Raw genomic sequence first — 17,540 nt, 5'->3', positions numbered from 1 at the left:
GATATCAATAACAAAATCAAGTATGAATGGAATATACATTTTAAAAAAGTCGTCTAAGGTTTTCAATCATGAATTATAACTAAAATGTAAACACACTAATCACAAAGAAATTCTTAACTCCACTCTATCTTAACACGTTTCAATGATTTAATAGAAGTGATTTACAGATATTAGTTTTATAAATTGGTAATAAACCAATACTTGAATTTATAAGTCCATGTAAGTTAGACCACCATTGAAAACCTGAAAGCATTGGATGGCCGTTTCGTCCTAGTATGGGACGTTAAGATGAATTTCCTGGAGTTCAAGTGAGAAGGCTTGACAAGTCGAGTCCAATCTGTGTCTGATATGAGACAGAAATCTAACTCAGACAATGGATGAATGATTCCGCAACCATTCATAGATCGACTGAAATTAGATATTAACACCGTCGAATGCCCATTCAATGGTCAAGAGAATAAGCGTTCACGCACGAGACCGAAGGTCCCGGGTTCGAGTCCCGCGTGCAATATCGTGGATGTGCACTGTTGAAGAGTTCAATGCTAGAACAAATGGTCGTTCAGTACTTCCAGGTTTTTATTGATGGCCTAACTTATATCGACTCATGAATTCAACTATTAAAATCATTACAATCTCCACAAACTTCCATTCTAATAATAACTAAACAACAAATAAATAAATAAGAAGGGGTTTTGTGGAGATTTTAGTCATTCTAATAGTTGAAATCATGAGTCAATTGAAACTAGACAACCATAGAAAACCTGGAAGCACTGTATGATCGTTTCGTCCTAGTATGGGACTCCTCAGCAGTGTGCATCTATGATCCCACCCTTCGAGTGATTCGAATCCAGGATCTATCAGAAACTAATTTGAATGTAAAGAATTTTTAAACAAAAGTAAACATACTGAATATGAACAGAAAGTCAGTCATCTATAATGATCGAATATGTACAAGTACATAGGAAAATTTTACAAAACACAATACAAATTGTATCTTTGATGTTTCATTAACTTCTTTTTAATTATAAACAGTAATAGTTACATTTTTTTCACCAGGTCATCTGGAAAAATGGTTTAAACATGCCAATTGTCTGTATATATATCCATATGTGTGTATGTATATACATGTGTAATATGTATTTACACCCCTTTTTTATGATACAATATCTTCTCGTGTTTTAACTAAGAAATCAAATTTGTTTCACACACACACACACACACAAAAATAGAACAAACACTACTCTTGTTAATAATTTGTTTGAAAAGAAATTTGTATTTCACAATTTGTTTACCACAAACAGGATAAATAAGAAAAGCAAATAAGTTTTCTTATAGGAATTAATGAATATCAATTATTCGGCATAGATACTAATTGATGAACATGAATTATTGAAATTTAGGAGAATTTTGACCAAATTTTATATATAATATACATGGTAACATCTGTATAATTATAAGTCTTAATGATTAATGATGGATAGTGATTAGCAGTGGAATCCAGGATGCGCGTTTCATCCTATTTGGGACTCATCAGCTAGATATTTTATTTATTTATTTATTTTAACACACAGATATTGGTACAAGGAGGCACCAAATACATATGCGCCACACAAATCTCATTCGATATGTGTGAGGGCTGTGATACTGCCCGGGTGCCCGAACCAAACCAGGTGGTTTTTGGGGGTCACACCCAGAGCCTTCGACCTGAAGGTCTGATCCACAAGGCAGTGGACCAACATAAGGAGATGCAGTTCCATGTTAGCCGGTGACCAACAATTGGTTCATACAACATTTGTTCCTTCAGCATCCTGGAGCCGATGTGGAGCATTGGGTTGGGATGAGGGTTTTCCAACTCTCCTAGGTCGATTCTCCATATCCACCAACCCGGTTAAAGCATCGGACATTCGCTTTTCGTCCTATCAATTTCGTAAACAAGTAATGCCATGAGAAGGTAGTGAGTAGGACTTCCTGGCAGAAGCTATATACGCGTGGTCATGTGAGAGCGTTTGGAGAGGGAGAGCGAACTCTCCCCACTCTCGGCCGTACTAGGGCATTTTGGGACTATCAGCTGGATGTACCTGCATCCCAGAGTTGATGAGGCAATCCGTACAGGATACACATATTGCCAACATGAAACTGATAAATTGCAGTCCTAAATAACAATGGGAAGATACAAGTAAAACAACACCAAGTGACCTTAATGATTAAGACGCAACTTATATAGAAAGAGTGCATACACACGCTATTGAATACATACCTTAAGCATAAAGGGAATTCATGTTGATTAGATTCTGAACATTATGGATCAATCATTACACAATATCGAATAGCTTAACCAAATGATTTCACTTTAAAACTGGAGATTCAGAGAATTTAATCATTATAGACGAATTAGTGATACTACTCGAATGCTTAAACTGAATTAGGTCGGGCCGGAGTTGTAAATTGCAAACTCATAGTGTTGAAAATCAAATAGCTTATAACTAGTGGGACACCGCTTCACACTCATGAACACAAAAACAGTTTAAAGTAATTTATCGTCAATAACAAGCGTTTAAATTTCTCGATTGTTGATATTCAAGATTAAATTTGGCTATTTTTTGGCACATGTACTTATTCATTCAACTCCGCCTGGAGCCCCTCTGGGGATATTGTCGACCCCAAGCCAGGACAAAAGAGGAGGGTTGGGCATAAAGTTAGCGACCACATCGCGTAGAAGAATAACACGCTAAGCGGGAAAAATGATTCAAACCATTTATACTCTGTCCTGGCAGTTAGAACGTCTTCATTTAGAAGAGTTATGACGCCTCATGGTGAAAGCCGAATTCTTTCGGAAGTCACGAGGCTGATGCCCGTTCTGACAACCAGAGCAATAATTAATTTAGGTACATGGTATGCTCGTACAATGTGGGAGATCGGGAGAGTCTTCCAAATTGCTACAGAAATGAAGAGATACAAGCCGAGGACAGAGTGGGTTGGAGAATGCTGGTCGATGGCCTATGCTCCATTAGGAGTAACAGGCGTAGGTAAGTACTTATTTATTCAATGAAAGACTCAATACGGCCTATAGCTATAAACAAATTATATTTTGAATATTAGCCAACGATAGAATCTTAGACGAGCGTTTCTTCCTATTCAGGAGATATCAGCTGGATTTACGTGGATCAACATTAATATTCACACCGAGATATCTGGATACTGAGATACAAGTACATTCAAATATCAGTCAGTAAGGACGTAGAACTTTGTAAGTACGTACATCAGTTCGAATTGCCACACCACCTTAGCACAGAGATGCAGTTGTCGATTCAAATCCCGTAGTAGTAGAGGCGTTCAGAGTATAAGCAGTCATCGGAAACATTAGGGTTTGAAGATGTTATTCAAATAGCATAATCCAATGAAATAAATTTCGACGGAGAACAAATAAAGGGACATGAAGAATTCAGAAGAGTAGAATTTGGGAGAACACAAAGAGTGGATGCACCTGCGCCATTCCAAACGATTTTGAGCCATGTCATTAAGGCTCTCTAACCATCGGTTGCTATCACCTCGCGGTCCCCAACCAGATAGTCTATACCTACCAACATGACGAACTCTGTCCACTTGTCAGTGACTTCATGGATTTGTGCCATGTTTTGGTCTGGCCTCCTCTAGCTTTCTTCCAATTTACTCCTATACAACAAAACATCGCTCGTCGGGGCAGTTGGTTGTTGGGCATACGTAACACATGTACCAGCCATCTCAACGGATGAAGTTTCATTACTTCATCAATGGATTTGCCATCCTTATCTAGTACCCGTTTCCTAACAACTGCATTACTTACTCGATGGTCCCAGGATATACGAGCAATGTTTCGAAGACACCTATGATCAAATACTAGTAACCTACGTATATCCTCTACTCGTACGACCATGTTTCACTTCCATAAAGTAGGATGGAACAAACTGCTGCACAGTAGACCCGTCCTTTGGTTGGTAGACGGATATCTCGTCTACTCCATAAATGACGCAAGTTGGCAAAAGCTAGTCGAGCCTTCTGTATCCGTGCTGAGATTTCGTCACACACCAGACCACAAGGGCTGATGAGACTTCCAAGATGAGTGAAGCGGTCGACACGCTCAACTACTTCAATCCCTATACAACTACACTCAAATGAAAAGTCGTAAATAAGCTGAAAAGTACCATTGTCGATCCCACTGCTGTCTATAATGGAAAATACATTTTATATATTACCACCACTGAATTAACTACTTCTATGAATTTGGATTTAATGAGGTATGGCAACTTGGACCGATGTATCTATGTGCCTGATCCTACGTTGTAGCTGATTGAATTTTAAGAAATTGTTTTAAAACAGATAGAACAAATTAGGACATACCTTTAAATTTCTCTGGTTTACTTAAACTCTCCAAAATATTTGTACACATTTTTAAAAATGATTCATTTAGACAAATTTCTTTTATTGGCAAATCCTTATCATCATTATTGAGAGAAGGATTATTGAAAATAATTTTTTCATTGATGTAATAGTAGGATCATTATCTTTAGGCAATGACAATTTTGATGGTGAAGTAGATGTGGTCGTTTGCTGAGGCTTCATTTCATTCTCATCAATTACAATGTGTTTATTAGACGGAGTAAACATTGGTGGAATATAGTTTATAAATACTTCATGAAGATAATTAACTAGTTCAGTCGATCCATAATTTAAGCGAGTGAAGGAATCCGATGAAGAAGTTGAAGAGGAGAAACAGGATTGTGGTACTTGGATCGACAATTGAGCAGCTAAAAGACGTGCATAACTGATGACGAATATTTGATGTCTGAAAGCAAAAAAAGCTAAAGTGATTAGATAAAACTAAAGAATCAAATGCAATTTCGAAAAGTACTCTCCCACTGAGTCAGTGGTGTAATGTGTGTGTGTGTGTGTGTGACAGAATACGTACCCGCTGGAGCGACAAAAAAATCGAAATCTTGACCATTTACTAAACACATATATTTGGAAGCGTCAGTAGGTAAGTCATTTATAAACAATGTAACAGAAATACAAATCACTACAAAACGCCCCACTTTATATCAGCACAGCGACAGAGATGAAATTAAAAAGATGACAAGTAAAGAATTCAAAGTAATTACACAAATAATACTAAAAACAAAACATACGGTTCTAAAAATAAAGTCAGTGAGTAAAACGTACAGAATAATACCGAGCTAAAGGTTTGGAAGATGAATAATAATGGGTGGATTCGTGCAAGTAACATCGACTTTGTCCACAGTCACCTTATATCTTTCGTCATAGATAAGGTCATATTAGATATCTCAAGAAAGAAGTTTGGACCTACCAACACATTATATGTCAATAAGCACTAACTGCATAAAACAATAACATCTCTCAATCTGTTCAACTTATTCTCCCACCCTCTATGCTAATCAGAATTTCGTATCTGTAAAGACAGTGGTTAAATATGCATATCACATTTCTCTACCACCTTAGCCGATGAAGGTTAGTAACCTGATTAAACGGTTTTCTATTTGTGCATAGTATACTACGCTTAGCATCTGGGTAATAGAATTAAACTGATATCCTGATACAATATGGTGGGCCCGAATTAATCAACACCAGGTTTTTATACCATACATTCAAAATGATAATTTCTCTAACACTGGAGAATAATACCTATTCCAATAAATGAACCGTTTAACACAGAAATTACGTCTGGTTGATTAATTCAAGGTGTTCAAAGTGTTTCAATTCACCTTCAACTTAACCGACTGAGTCTACATAGTTTGATCTATCCGGCTATTATTCAACAAGAATTTATTTTGATGAAATATACAGTTGACCAAACCCCACGTCCGAAGGTGAAGCCGTACTGCTCACTGTACAGAGGTGTGACAGCAGTAAGGTGTTTCCTTCAGACAACCAACATAATAGGGATGCTGCCTTCCCACAAGGAGGAGTCGGGTTAGAAAAGGTCAACCCTAAAAATGAAAATCTCACCTTATCCCATGGATTTCCATCTCCGTCGGTAAGGTTCCGATAAGTACGGAGCTAACACGAAAATTACACACAAAATGGTCGTGTGTGATCGGCCTCAAGCAGTTATCTCTTGGGCACTGCGGTCACGCTATCAGGTCATTAAGATCACTCCTAACTCAATTTCTTTTTCAGGTACCTCCATAAGAACCCTTCCACGGTGTGGGCAACCGGGAAGTGATAACGGCCGTTATACCTCTAACAGCACTCAAGATACAGTTGAAACAATAATCGTAACTAGTCGGGTTGGTGAAGTTTGATTCTGATTTATGTGCAATATAATCGTTTCAGTGTTTATTACTTTTCACTTATTTTCATTATCTTGTCGGATTGATTTAAGAAATTGTAATAGTAATTAATAGAACGATTCTTTTACTCGTAAGTAGTCGATAAACCAGGGAGAAATTGGTTTACATACCAGTTAATGAGCTAAAAAATATGTTAAGATAACGAGATTTTATAAAGATTATTTTAATGTTATCAATGTAGTAGGATTGGCAGTAAAAGTATCAGTGGTAGTAGGAAACATAAGGGCTGGAGAATATGATTCGAGAAGTAGGAATGAATCCGTAAAATAAAAAAGTATAAAATAACTTTAAAGCTCAAGATTTGAAGGGGAAGACAAAGAGTGAATGCCTGTGTTATCAACATCTATGGTTACCGTATGGATTCCGACTAAATAGACTGCACTCACCAACTGGCTTAGGTCAACAGTCAGTGATTTCATGAACTGATCCCATGTTTTGAATTTTTCGTCCTTAGTTATCTTCCAAACTACTGTTTCCCGAAATAACGCTAAGCTTCGATGTAAGCGGTTATCGGGTTTACATGATATATATCCTAATAAACTCAGTCGATAGAGATACACAGCCTTATCAATCGATTTGCCATATTTTTCTATTACCTTGGATCTAAGTTCAGCATTTATTTAAACATATGAAAATTGATACAGGGAGGCACTAAATACATAAGCATCATACTTCATCATTCGATTTGTGTGAGGGATGGAATACTTCTCGGACGCCCAAGCTGAAGCATTTGGTTTTCTTTTCGACCTAGAGGTCAAATCCGCAACGTTAAGAGATGCAGTAGTAGATCATCAACAATAGGTTCATACACCTTATGTTCCCTCAAGATTCTGGAGCCAATATACAACATTGGTTTGAAATCAGGGTTTTTCAACTCCCTAGGTGGGTCCTCCATATCCACTAACCCACTTAAAGCACTAACACATTCATTTTTCGTCATTTCAATTTCGTGAACAACATCCCCGACGCGAGAAGGCACTGAGTAGAATTTCCCTGACAGTGGCTATATACACATGGCTATGTAAGAGCGGAGAGATCGAACTCTCCCCACTCTCGACCGTATCAGAGCCTTTGAGGTCATGATGATTTCACGATATGTAAGAAATACCTAGAACACATCTATGACCAAATATTAGTAAGCTATTTTTATCTTTACTTATCACGTTTCATACCCATAAAACATAAACTATGAATGTCAATATGAAAGAATAAACAGTTGTCGATAAGAAGTTCTATTTAGAAAGTAATTTATTCATTGTTCATATATACAAATGTTTAAAGACTTTACAACTATATTATATTAACTATGGGAATATAAGAAATATAATGATGATTTCACTGAAAGAATAACTGGTTAAAATAAAATTGATGGATATTCATTCAATAGGTAGGTTAGACAGAGATATAAAGATCTATACAAAATGATATTAGGGAGCTTCACTATTATTATTATTATCATTATTAATACATCAATCATTAATATAATCGAAAATCGATCGACTCAACTATATTGATAAGGATAGTAACGATTCTTCTCAAACAAACACGCATACATATATGCATACATACAAAGACTAACGCCTATATATCCATATTTATATAATCACAGAACTAGATGATTGATGAATATACTAATAATATATTGTTTAGCTAGTAACGATGTATTCATTCATGTAAGCACATAATTACGCAATGTTTATTGTATAAAGATTATTCTAAAAGAAATCAATGTTTACAGTTATCATGAAATCTCATTTGATTTGTGAGTGAGCTTCCCGTGTGCCCAAACCGAAGTAGAGGGTTTTCTTATGGGGAACAAACCCGGAGCCTTCGACCTAAAGGTCTGATCCACAATGCAGTGCAGTAATGTAAGGAAATGAGGTCCCATAGTAGCCAATGACCAATAATTGGTTCATATACCATTTTTCCCTTAGCATCCTGGAGTCCATGTGTACCGATGGTTTGGAATCGATATTTTCTAACTCCTCCAAGTGGATCCTCCATGCCCACCAACCAGGTTAAAGCACCGGACATTCGCATTTCGTCCTCTCAATTTTGTAAACAACAACCTCGCCACGAGAAGGCAATGAGTAGGACTTCACTGACAATGACTATATACGCTTTCACATGGCCACGCATATACAGCCACTTCTAGGGAATTCCTACTCAACGCCTACTCGTGGCGGAGATGTTATTTACGAAGGTGAGAGGACGAAAAGCGAATGGTCTGGCGCTTTAACCGGGTTGGTTGATATCCAGGATTCACCTAGGGAAGTTGGAAAACCCTCATTCTAAACCAATGCTCCATATGGGCTCCAGGATCCTGAGGAAACAAATAGTGTATGAACCTTTTGTTCGTCACCGGCTACTATGTGACTGAATCGCTTAACGTTGCCTCACTGCCTTGTGGATCAGACCTGTAGGTGAAGGGTTCAGGGTTCCAAGGCAATATTCTTTCAGCTTTCACACAAGTATGACGCATATGTATTTGATGCTTCCCTGTATCAATGTTTCTATGTTTAAACTAAACGATTAATCAATGAACATAATTATTTTAACCAGAATATTTAACACTAATTAGATGTTTATAGTTAAGATGATTTTAATTCACCTAAATCGTGAGATAATAATAGCGTGATGTTGATCATTTTGCTTTAAATACACAACGATTACATTTCATTGATTATAAATTTGATACCAAACAAAAATGAATTGAGTGAAATCTATTCTAATGACTTCATCATCATAGGTGTTTGGTTGTTTTACAATAGAAAATGAAATAATAGTTATTAGTGATGATAAAATAGTAGTGGTAGTGTGAATGTACAATACTATCGTAATTAGTATATCTGCTTATACTATTTATATCATTCAAATAGTTCAGAATGAGAATGAGAATAATCAGTAATAAATTTAAACCACTGATCTTCGACTTAGTAGCCTAATGGTTAGGCACTAACCATGAGATTCGAAGATCCTAAGTTTGTTGTACGGTGAGTTCCTGAATAAACTTACTTACTTACTTACGCCTGTTACTCCTCGTGAAGGAGCATAGACAGATCACCAGCAGTCTCTATCCAACCCTGTCCTAGGCAATCCTTTCCAACTCCTTTCAGTTGTTATTTATCCTTTTCATATCTGCTTCTATTATCCGACGTAATGTGTTCTTTGGCTTTCCTCTTTTCTGCTTCCTTTCAGGATTCCAAGTTAGGGCTTGTCTCAAGATGCAGTTTGATGATTTGCGTAATGTATGTCCTATCAATTTCCATCGTCTTTTCCTAACTTTTTCTTCAGTTGGAAGCTGATTCGTTCTCTCCCACAAAAGGCTGTTGCTGATGGTATCCGGCCAATGGATGTTGAGTATCTTGCGAAGACAGCTATTTATGAATACTTGTACCTTCTTGATGGTGGTTGTTGTAGTTCTCCAAGTTTCAGCTCCATACAGTAGAACTGCCTTGACGTTGGTATTGAACATTCTCACTTTGATATTGGTTGAAAGTTGTTTTGAGTTCCATATGTTCTTCAACTGTAGGAATTCGACCCTTGCTTTGTCAATCCTTGCCTTTACGTCTGCATCTGAGCCTCCTTGTTCATCGATGTTGATGCTTCACAGGTATGTGTGAAGGATTCTACATCTTCCAGAGTTTCGCCATCAAGAGTGATTGGGTTGTTGTTCTCCGCTTTGAATTTGAGAACTTTGGTTTTCCCTTTGTGTATGCTGAGGCCTACTGATGCAGAGACTGCTGCTACACTGGCTGTCTTTATCTGCATTTATTCATATGTATGCGATAAGAGGGCTAGGTGATCTGCGATAGGTGGGCTAGGTGATCTGCGAAGTCCAAATCGTCTAATTGATTCTGAGCTGTCCATTGTATTCCGTGTTTTCCCTCAGATGTCGAGGTCTTCATAATCCAGTCGACCACCAGAAGAAAGAGGAAGGGAGAGAGTAGACAGCCTTGTCTAACTCCAGTCCTTACTTGGAATGCATCTGTCAGTTGTCCTCCATGCACGACCTTGCACTGTAGTCCATTGTATGAGTTCCTGATAATATTGACAATCTTCTGAGAAACTTCGTAGTGTCGAAGAAGTTTCCATAATGTCCTCCTATCTACACTGTCGAATGCCTTTTCATAATCAACGAAGTTGATGTATAGTGACGAGTTCCACTCAACTGATTGTTCGACGATGATCCGTAGTGTCGCAATTCGGTCCGTGCACGACCGATCCTTACGGAATCCAGCTTGTTGATCCCTAAGTTGGGCGTCTACTGCATCTTTCACCCGGTTCAGCAAAACTCTGTTAAAGACTTTCCCTGCTATTGACAGTAGTGAAATGCCTCTGTAGTTTTCACATTTGCTCAGGTCTCCTTTCTTTGGAATCTTGATGAGGTGCCCTTCTTTCCAGTTCATTGGCACTTGTTCCTCCTCCCAAATCTTTTTGAATAGAAGGTAAAGCATGTTTGTAGTTACTTCGATGTCTGACTACAGTGCTTCGGCTGGTGTGTTGTCGAGTCCCGCTGCTTTCCCGTTCTTGATTTGTCTGACGGCCATTCTGGTTTCTTCCTTCGTTGGTGGGTTGACGTCTATGGGAAGATCTGTGTGTGCTGCTTCGATGTCCGGTGGATTCATTGGAGCCGGCCTATTCAGGAGTTCCTCAAAGTATTCTGCCCATCTATTCCGCTATTGTTGAATTTCAGTGATTGGCTTGCCTTCTTTGTCTTTGACCGGCCTCTCTGGTTTACTGTATTTCCCTGCTAGTTTCTTCGTTGTATCGTGAAGCTGTTTCATATTTCCTTCTCTAGCAGCTTTTTCCGCCGTCGTTACTAGTTCTTCCACGTATTTCTTCTTGTCGGCTCTAATGTTTTTCTTCACTTGCTTGTTCGCTTCTATGTACTCAGCTTGTGCTTGGACTTTCTCTGCTCGTGTTTGACTGTTGTTAATTGCTATCTTCTTGTTATTCATTTCTTTGACACTGTCCAGTGTTTCTGTAGAGATCCATCCCTTATGATGATGCTTCTTGAGTCCCAGAACCTCTTGACACGTTGAAGTTAATGCTTCCTTGATGCCTTTCCAGTTGTCCTCCATAGTAGTTTCTTCTTCTTTCAGTAGATCTTGTAAGGCTTGGAACCTGTTGTTGAGAGCTATCTTGAATTCATTGAGTTTGTCAGTATCTCGAAGGAAGGCTGTATTGAACCTTTGTATTGCTGTTTGTCCAGTTGTCCAGTTCTTCTTTAGCTTCAGTTTTAAATTGGCTACAACTAGGTGGTGATCTGAAGCTACGTCAGCACCTCTCCTGGTTCTCACATCTTCCATTGTCTTTTGGAATTTTTGTTGATGCAAATATGATCTATCTGGTTCTCTGTAGTGTGGTCCGATGAGATCCATGTAGCCTTGTGTATACGCTTGTGTGGAAATATTGTGCCTCCTATGACCAATTTGTTGAATGCACACAGATTTGCAAATCTTTCTCCATTTTTGTCTCTCTCTCCCAGTCAATCCATGTTGTCCCATAATATCTTCATATCCGATGTTGTCTATTCCGACTTTGGCATTTAGATCTCCCATTAGAATGGTGAGGTCGTTTATTGGGCATTTCTCTATGATTGACTGCAGCCGCTCGTAGAACTGATCTTTAATTTCGTCGTTGCTATCATTGGTGGGTGCATAACATTGGATAATATTCATTAAGATCCCCTCCTTCTTTGTCTTGAATGATGCTTTGATGATTCTGGATCCGTGAGATTCCCATCCTACAAGTGCATTTCGTGCTACTTTGGACAGCATTAGAGCGACTCCCTGAATGTGTGGAGCATTTCCCTCTTCATGACCGGAGTAGAGCAGCATCTCTCCCGTATTTAGTCTTTGTTGTCCAGCTTGGGTCCAATGGGTTTCGCTGATTCCCAGTACTGCCAATTTGTATCTCCTCATTTCCGTTGCTATTTGACTGGTCTTCTCGGTCTCCCACATTGTTCGGACGTTCCATGTACCTATAAAAAGTTTTGCTCTGGTTGTTAGAAGAGGCATCGGCCTCGTGGCTTCCGAAGGAACTCGGCTTTCACCACGAAGCGTCATAGTTCTTTTAAATGAAGACCTTCTAACTCCCAGGGCAGAGTTAAAATGGTTTGAATTATTTTTCTGGTAAGCGTTATTTAGCGAATTAGTTTTCTACGGGATGGGGTCGCTAACTCCATGCCCAACCCTCCTCCTTTACCCGGGATTGGGACCGGCAGTAACTCTAGAAGAGCTACAGGCGGAGTTTCTTGAATGAACACTGATGATGAATTCCACAATAGATCAGGACAGTTTTTTATTCCTTTCTGATTTTTAATAATTATCTAATGTCGGTTTCAGCTCTAAACTATAAAATAACACAACGTGATTGTCTGATGTCGTCCTGGGTAATTCCAAACTAAACAATCTTTACAAACCAATTAACTTCAAATCGGGCTATTAGGAATCTTAATGTCCTCGAGAGAATTCTTCCATTCAGTTAATTAAGTTTTTGAACGATCCTATCAAGTTAAATACCTTTATGAAAAAATCACTAAAGTGGAAGCATATCTTATCGCTCTAGGCAACATCCTTAAAAACAATACAACGTATGTATGTGGAAATTTGCTGGAATTGTTAGAAACTAAAGTCTATTCATGATCTCCTGGTCAGTATAAATGACCTGCTTTTCTGACTGTAGTTGTGAAGTACATTAATTCACATTCAATAGATCAGTCATGAATCACATGAAAACCAGCTACATTTCAGTGTTAAAAACACGAAGTTCATCAAAGGGATCTATTTTCAACGAATTTATTATCAAGTTGTACAATCGTATATAAATGAAGGCAATAGTTCCATGAGGAAATATGAATAAAGAATAACCAAGATGATGTAATAGAAGGATTACAATGCTAGATTATGTGACACGAATAATAACAATAAACTTAATAAGTTAGTAACCAATTATCATCACATGAATGTAGTAAGATGATTAAAATGTTTATGTTACAATAACTGGTGGGAATTTAAGGTAATAGAGGTAGGTACGAACTTAAGTGAAGTGATATCATGAACAATTATGAATAAAATAACGAGTGTATGAGACATAAGTAAAAGGAGAAATGCAACGGTAATAATAATAATGATTAAGGTCAGGGTAACGATAACGATAGGACGTAATTCCTTTGTACGCATAGTTCTGGCTTGAGCTCATCGATGGTAAGAGTTTCGGTTATTTTGATGGGGTTTTGTTCTCTGAGCTGGATGGTTTAGTCGTGGAGCTTCCATCGTTCTTCTGAACGACATCATCAGCAAAAACTTCTGAGCTACAAATCTTCTTCACCAGCTTCGGTTATTTTTAAGAGTTGAATACGAAGAAATCTGGGTAGATTTGGACGAATCGTATATATAACCTTAAAATCAAACTGTGGATCGGTAGAATGATTACAGTCGATTAGATGTTCGAGTATGGAACTCGTAACTGCTTTGCTCTCACCATTGTAGAGTTATGCGTACAAAGGAATTACGTCCTATCGTTATCGTTACCCTGACCTTAATCATTATTATTATTACCGTTGCATTTCTCCTTTTACTTATGTCTCATACACTCGTTATTTTATTCATAATTGTTCATGATATCACTTCACTTAAGTTCGTACCTACCTCTATTACCTTAAATTCCCACCAGTTATTGTAACATAAACATTTTAATCATCTTACTACATTCATGTGATGATAATTGGTTACTAACTTATTAAGTTTATTGTTATTATTCGTGTCACATAATCTAGCATTGTAATCCTTCTATTACATCATCTTGGTTATTCTTTATTCATATTTCCTCATGGAACTATTGCCTTCATTTATATACGATTGTACAACTTGATAATAAATTCGTTGAAAATAGATCCCTTTGATGAACTTCGTGTTTTTAAAAGGATTATCATTATTTTCATTGAAAACACTAAGAAGTCTTTAGTATTCTGATTAATTTCTCAGTGGTCAGTCAGTCAGCTATAATGTAGGACCAGGCATATATATATATATGGCATCGGTTCAAGTTGCCATACGTCATTCGCACAACTACATGAACACCGAATTGATAGGAGTAGTTAATTCAATGGTGATAATATATAAAAGAAAGATTGCATATAAGGATATAGTACTAGGACCAAGTAACATTAGAAAAATCATATAACAAGGACTGAACATTTGAATATACGTAAGGAATCACAGTGCAACTTTGTAAGATATTTTCATAGAGATGTATCAGTTTTATTTCAAGTGATGTAATTTGTAAACACCTAATTTTATTTTGCTTCAAATATTTTTTTAGAAAGATGTTGCCAGGGTGATAAAATGAACTGACATTTATTCCATTATCGTTTTACATCTATATTTTGATCTCAAATTGATAGCATATACTGAATGGTGATTAGTGGCGGAATCCAATATGTACGATTCATCATAATTTATAGACGTTAGTCGTGTATACTCACTTTACAGTATTGATATTTACATAGATATATGAACATAGTATCCATTGTTTCAAATGTAGCGATTAGATTATCAAACCATAGTAATTGCCGTTAGATATTAATAGTAGTAACAATGATAAGTTATTTCACACACTCACAAGTGACCTACATGACCTAGTAGAATAATCAGTTTAGTCTTAAATATTTGTTTTTGTTTCTAAGTCATTTAGTGATTGCAAATTAACATAACTGAACTTAAATCAAGATGGAAAACAAGCAAGTTACAATGAAATTTTTTGGGATTTTCTGCCAGCTGTGATTGGCTGGAAGGGAATTACCAAAAACAAGTCAAAGTATTTCCACATTGAATGTATCAGTCACTTTTTCCCAACAACATGACCACTACATTTTGAATAGTGTTTAACAGTGGACTAAGCAATGCATAGTTTATCAAGTGGTTTTATGATATTTTAACTCCACCTGGAGCCCCTCTGAGGCTACTGCCGGTCCCAAGCCCGGATAAAGGAGAAGGGTTGGACATGGGGTTAGCGACCCCATCCCGCAGAAAACTAACTCGCTAAAAGACACTAACCAGAAAGAAAGTAAGTAAATTTATGATATTTTAAGCAATGGATACTTAGTTCAAATTTCGGTGAGAAAATCAACAAATAGAAATTGATCATATTATGTTGACTGTCTCAAATAAGACAAAATATTTATACTCTATAGTCATCTTGGAGACTACAAAAATAACGAAGCAACCAATCGAGAAGTTCATGATGCTTAATACACAGATGGATAGTTTCAGTCGAGAATGTACGGAGATATACTTGCTTACCTAACACATAGCTAATAACAGTTCGTTTAGATAGGTATGAACTATTCTACTGTTGAGATTTTTGACTGTATTTTGATCGGTCTTTGTTGGCTCAAATGCATACTGTGATAATTGCCATTTTGTCACGAATTTTACAGAAGAGATAGAATATGGTAAGAAATGGGATCCAGGACGCTTGTTTCAATTTTCTATGTTGGTGCTCACACTTGAACTTGTTAGTGGCTTTCTGAAATCCGTCTCTCAGTGGATAACATATTGGATGTTTAAGAATGGAACTGAAATATCGAGCTCAGAGAACACAATACGTACATCTTCATATTTAACTACAAATATTCTCCATAATCTTAGACAAAAACTTACTGGATTCTAACTTCAATATGAACAACCAAATCAAGATCTAAACACATCCAACTGACAGATTGCAATCTAGCTATTTTTATAATAATTTCAATAGTTGAGATCATGATTCGGTTGAAGCTACACAACCATGGAAAACTTGGGAGCACTGGACGGCCGTTTTGTCTTATTATGAGACTCCTCAGCAGTGTGCACCCACGATTCCATCACGCGAGATTTGAACTCAGGACTTCTCAGTCTCGCGTACAAATGCTTAACCTCTAGGCCACTGAGCCGGTCGGTATCCAACGATGTTAATGTCTAACTTCAACTTATCAATGAAATTGAGCGATACATCCGCCATCATCTCCAGTGAGTCACTATCTCACAACAGACCCGGTTGAACTTCACTGGTCACTGCTATCCACTAGAACTCCAGGAAATACCTAGTGGTTAAACGCTGGCGTGCGAGACTGATAGGTCCTGACTTCGAATTTCAAGAGGTAGGATCGTGGATGAGCACTACTGAAGAGTCCTACAGTAAGACGAAACGATCATCAAATACTTTCAGATTTCTTATGCTTGTCTATCTTTAATTGACTCATGATCTCAACTATTGAAATTATTATAATATCCACCATAAAAACTCTTTCTGATATTTTATAAGAGTTCTTTTGTTTCTCTTTCAATATATGACAAATAAAAAAAAGAAAAAAAAAACAAACAAAACAAGATACATTCCATTCCATCGACCTACAGTATTCTATTACCAATGACCTTGAACAGATGATTATCATGAGAATCGAAATCAAATGATTATTGAAGTTGAAAAAAAAATAGAGAAAATACGCGTGAAAATAATCATCAATTATTTTCAATGACCTTAAAGAATAGATTCTATCTATATCTATATGTGCATATATGGCCTACTCCCCCTCTTTCTCTCTCTCTCTCTGAGAAACGGAACAAAAATTGGCTTGGTTTCAAGAATTTTGTTTGTTTGTGTTTTTTGGAAATGAGAGAAAAATTATTTTACACTTCATCTTTTTTAAAAAAAAAATTTAAAATAAACAAATAAACAAACAAACCTTAACAATAAATAAATATGCATTAAGGTCATTCATTGAATATAGATGTAAATAATAATGGCAGACAGTAGAAAATAAAAAAACGAGAAGAAATAAGATAAACGAGAGGATCAGGGAAAGACAGTGTATATGTCAACCACTTAATCAAGGTATATCAATCAATAAGTTAGTCAGTCAGTCAGTGACAACTGAAAAGATTTTCTACTGACTATCTTTAATTTGCTAACGTACTATTTGTTGTCTTTGCTTTTTCTCTGTTGACGCTTAGGCGGAGGATTTGTTCTTCGATTGAACTAACAGGCTTATTAATAATTGAGTTCTATGTTCTTTTCACTGTTTGATGGGTTGTAAAATACGTTTTCTTAAAAATAGATTCAATTTCGAATTCATCAGTTCTTCTTCATTTCGACTCAATGTTTTTATCCTGCCATAAATACTCTACTAGAAAGTATTTTTCGTTTATC

At 36.9% G+C, this 17,540-nt stretch overlaps 1 protein-coding gene across 1 annotated transcript in view; it reads right to left on the bottom strand.

Moving 5' to 3' along the window:
- The window catches only part of AP2M1_2 (AP-2 complex subunit mu), a 114,409-nt gene that overhangs the window by 47,282 nt on the left and 49,587 nt on the right, over nucleotides 1-17,540 (bottom strand). The window contains exon 20 of the mRNA XM_051212611.1: nucleotides 4,378-4,822. Coding sequence (XP_051072801.1) covers nucleotides 4,459-4,822 — 364 coding nt within the window. The 3' untranslated portion in view covers nucleotides 4,378-4,458. The remainder of the gene's footprint in view (nucleotides 1-4,377; nucleotides 4,823-17,540) is intronic.

The sequence above is a fragment of the Schistosoma haematobium genome, chromosome ZW (assembly GCF_000699445.3).
Source record: "Schistosoma haematobium chromosome ZW, whole genome shotgun sequence".
NCBI classification, from domain to species: Eukaryota; Metazoa; Platyhelminthes; class Trematoda; order Strigeidida; family Schistosomatidae; genus Schistosoma; species Schistosoma haematobium.
This window is presented reverse-complemented; position numbering and strand designations above follow the sequence as displayed.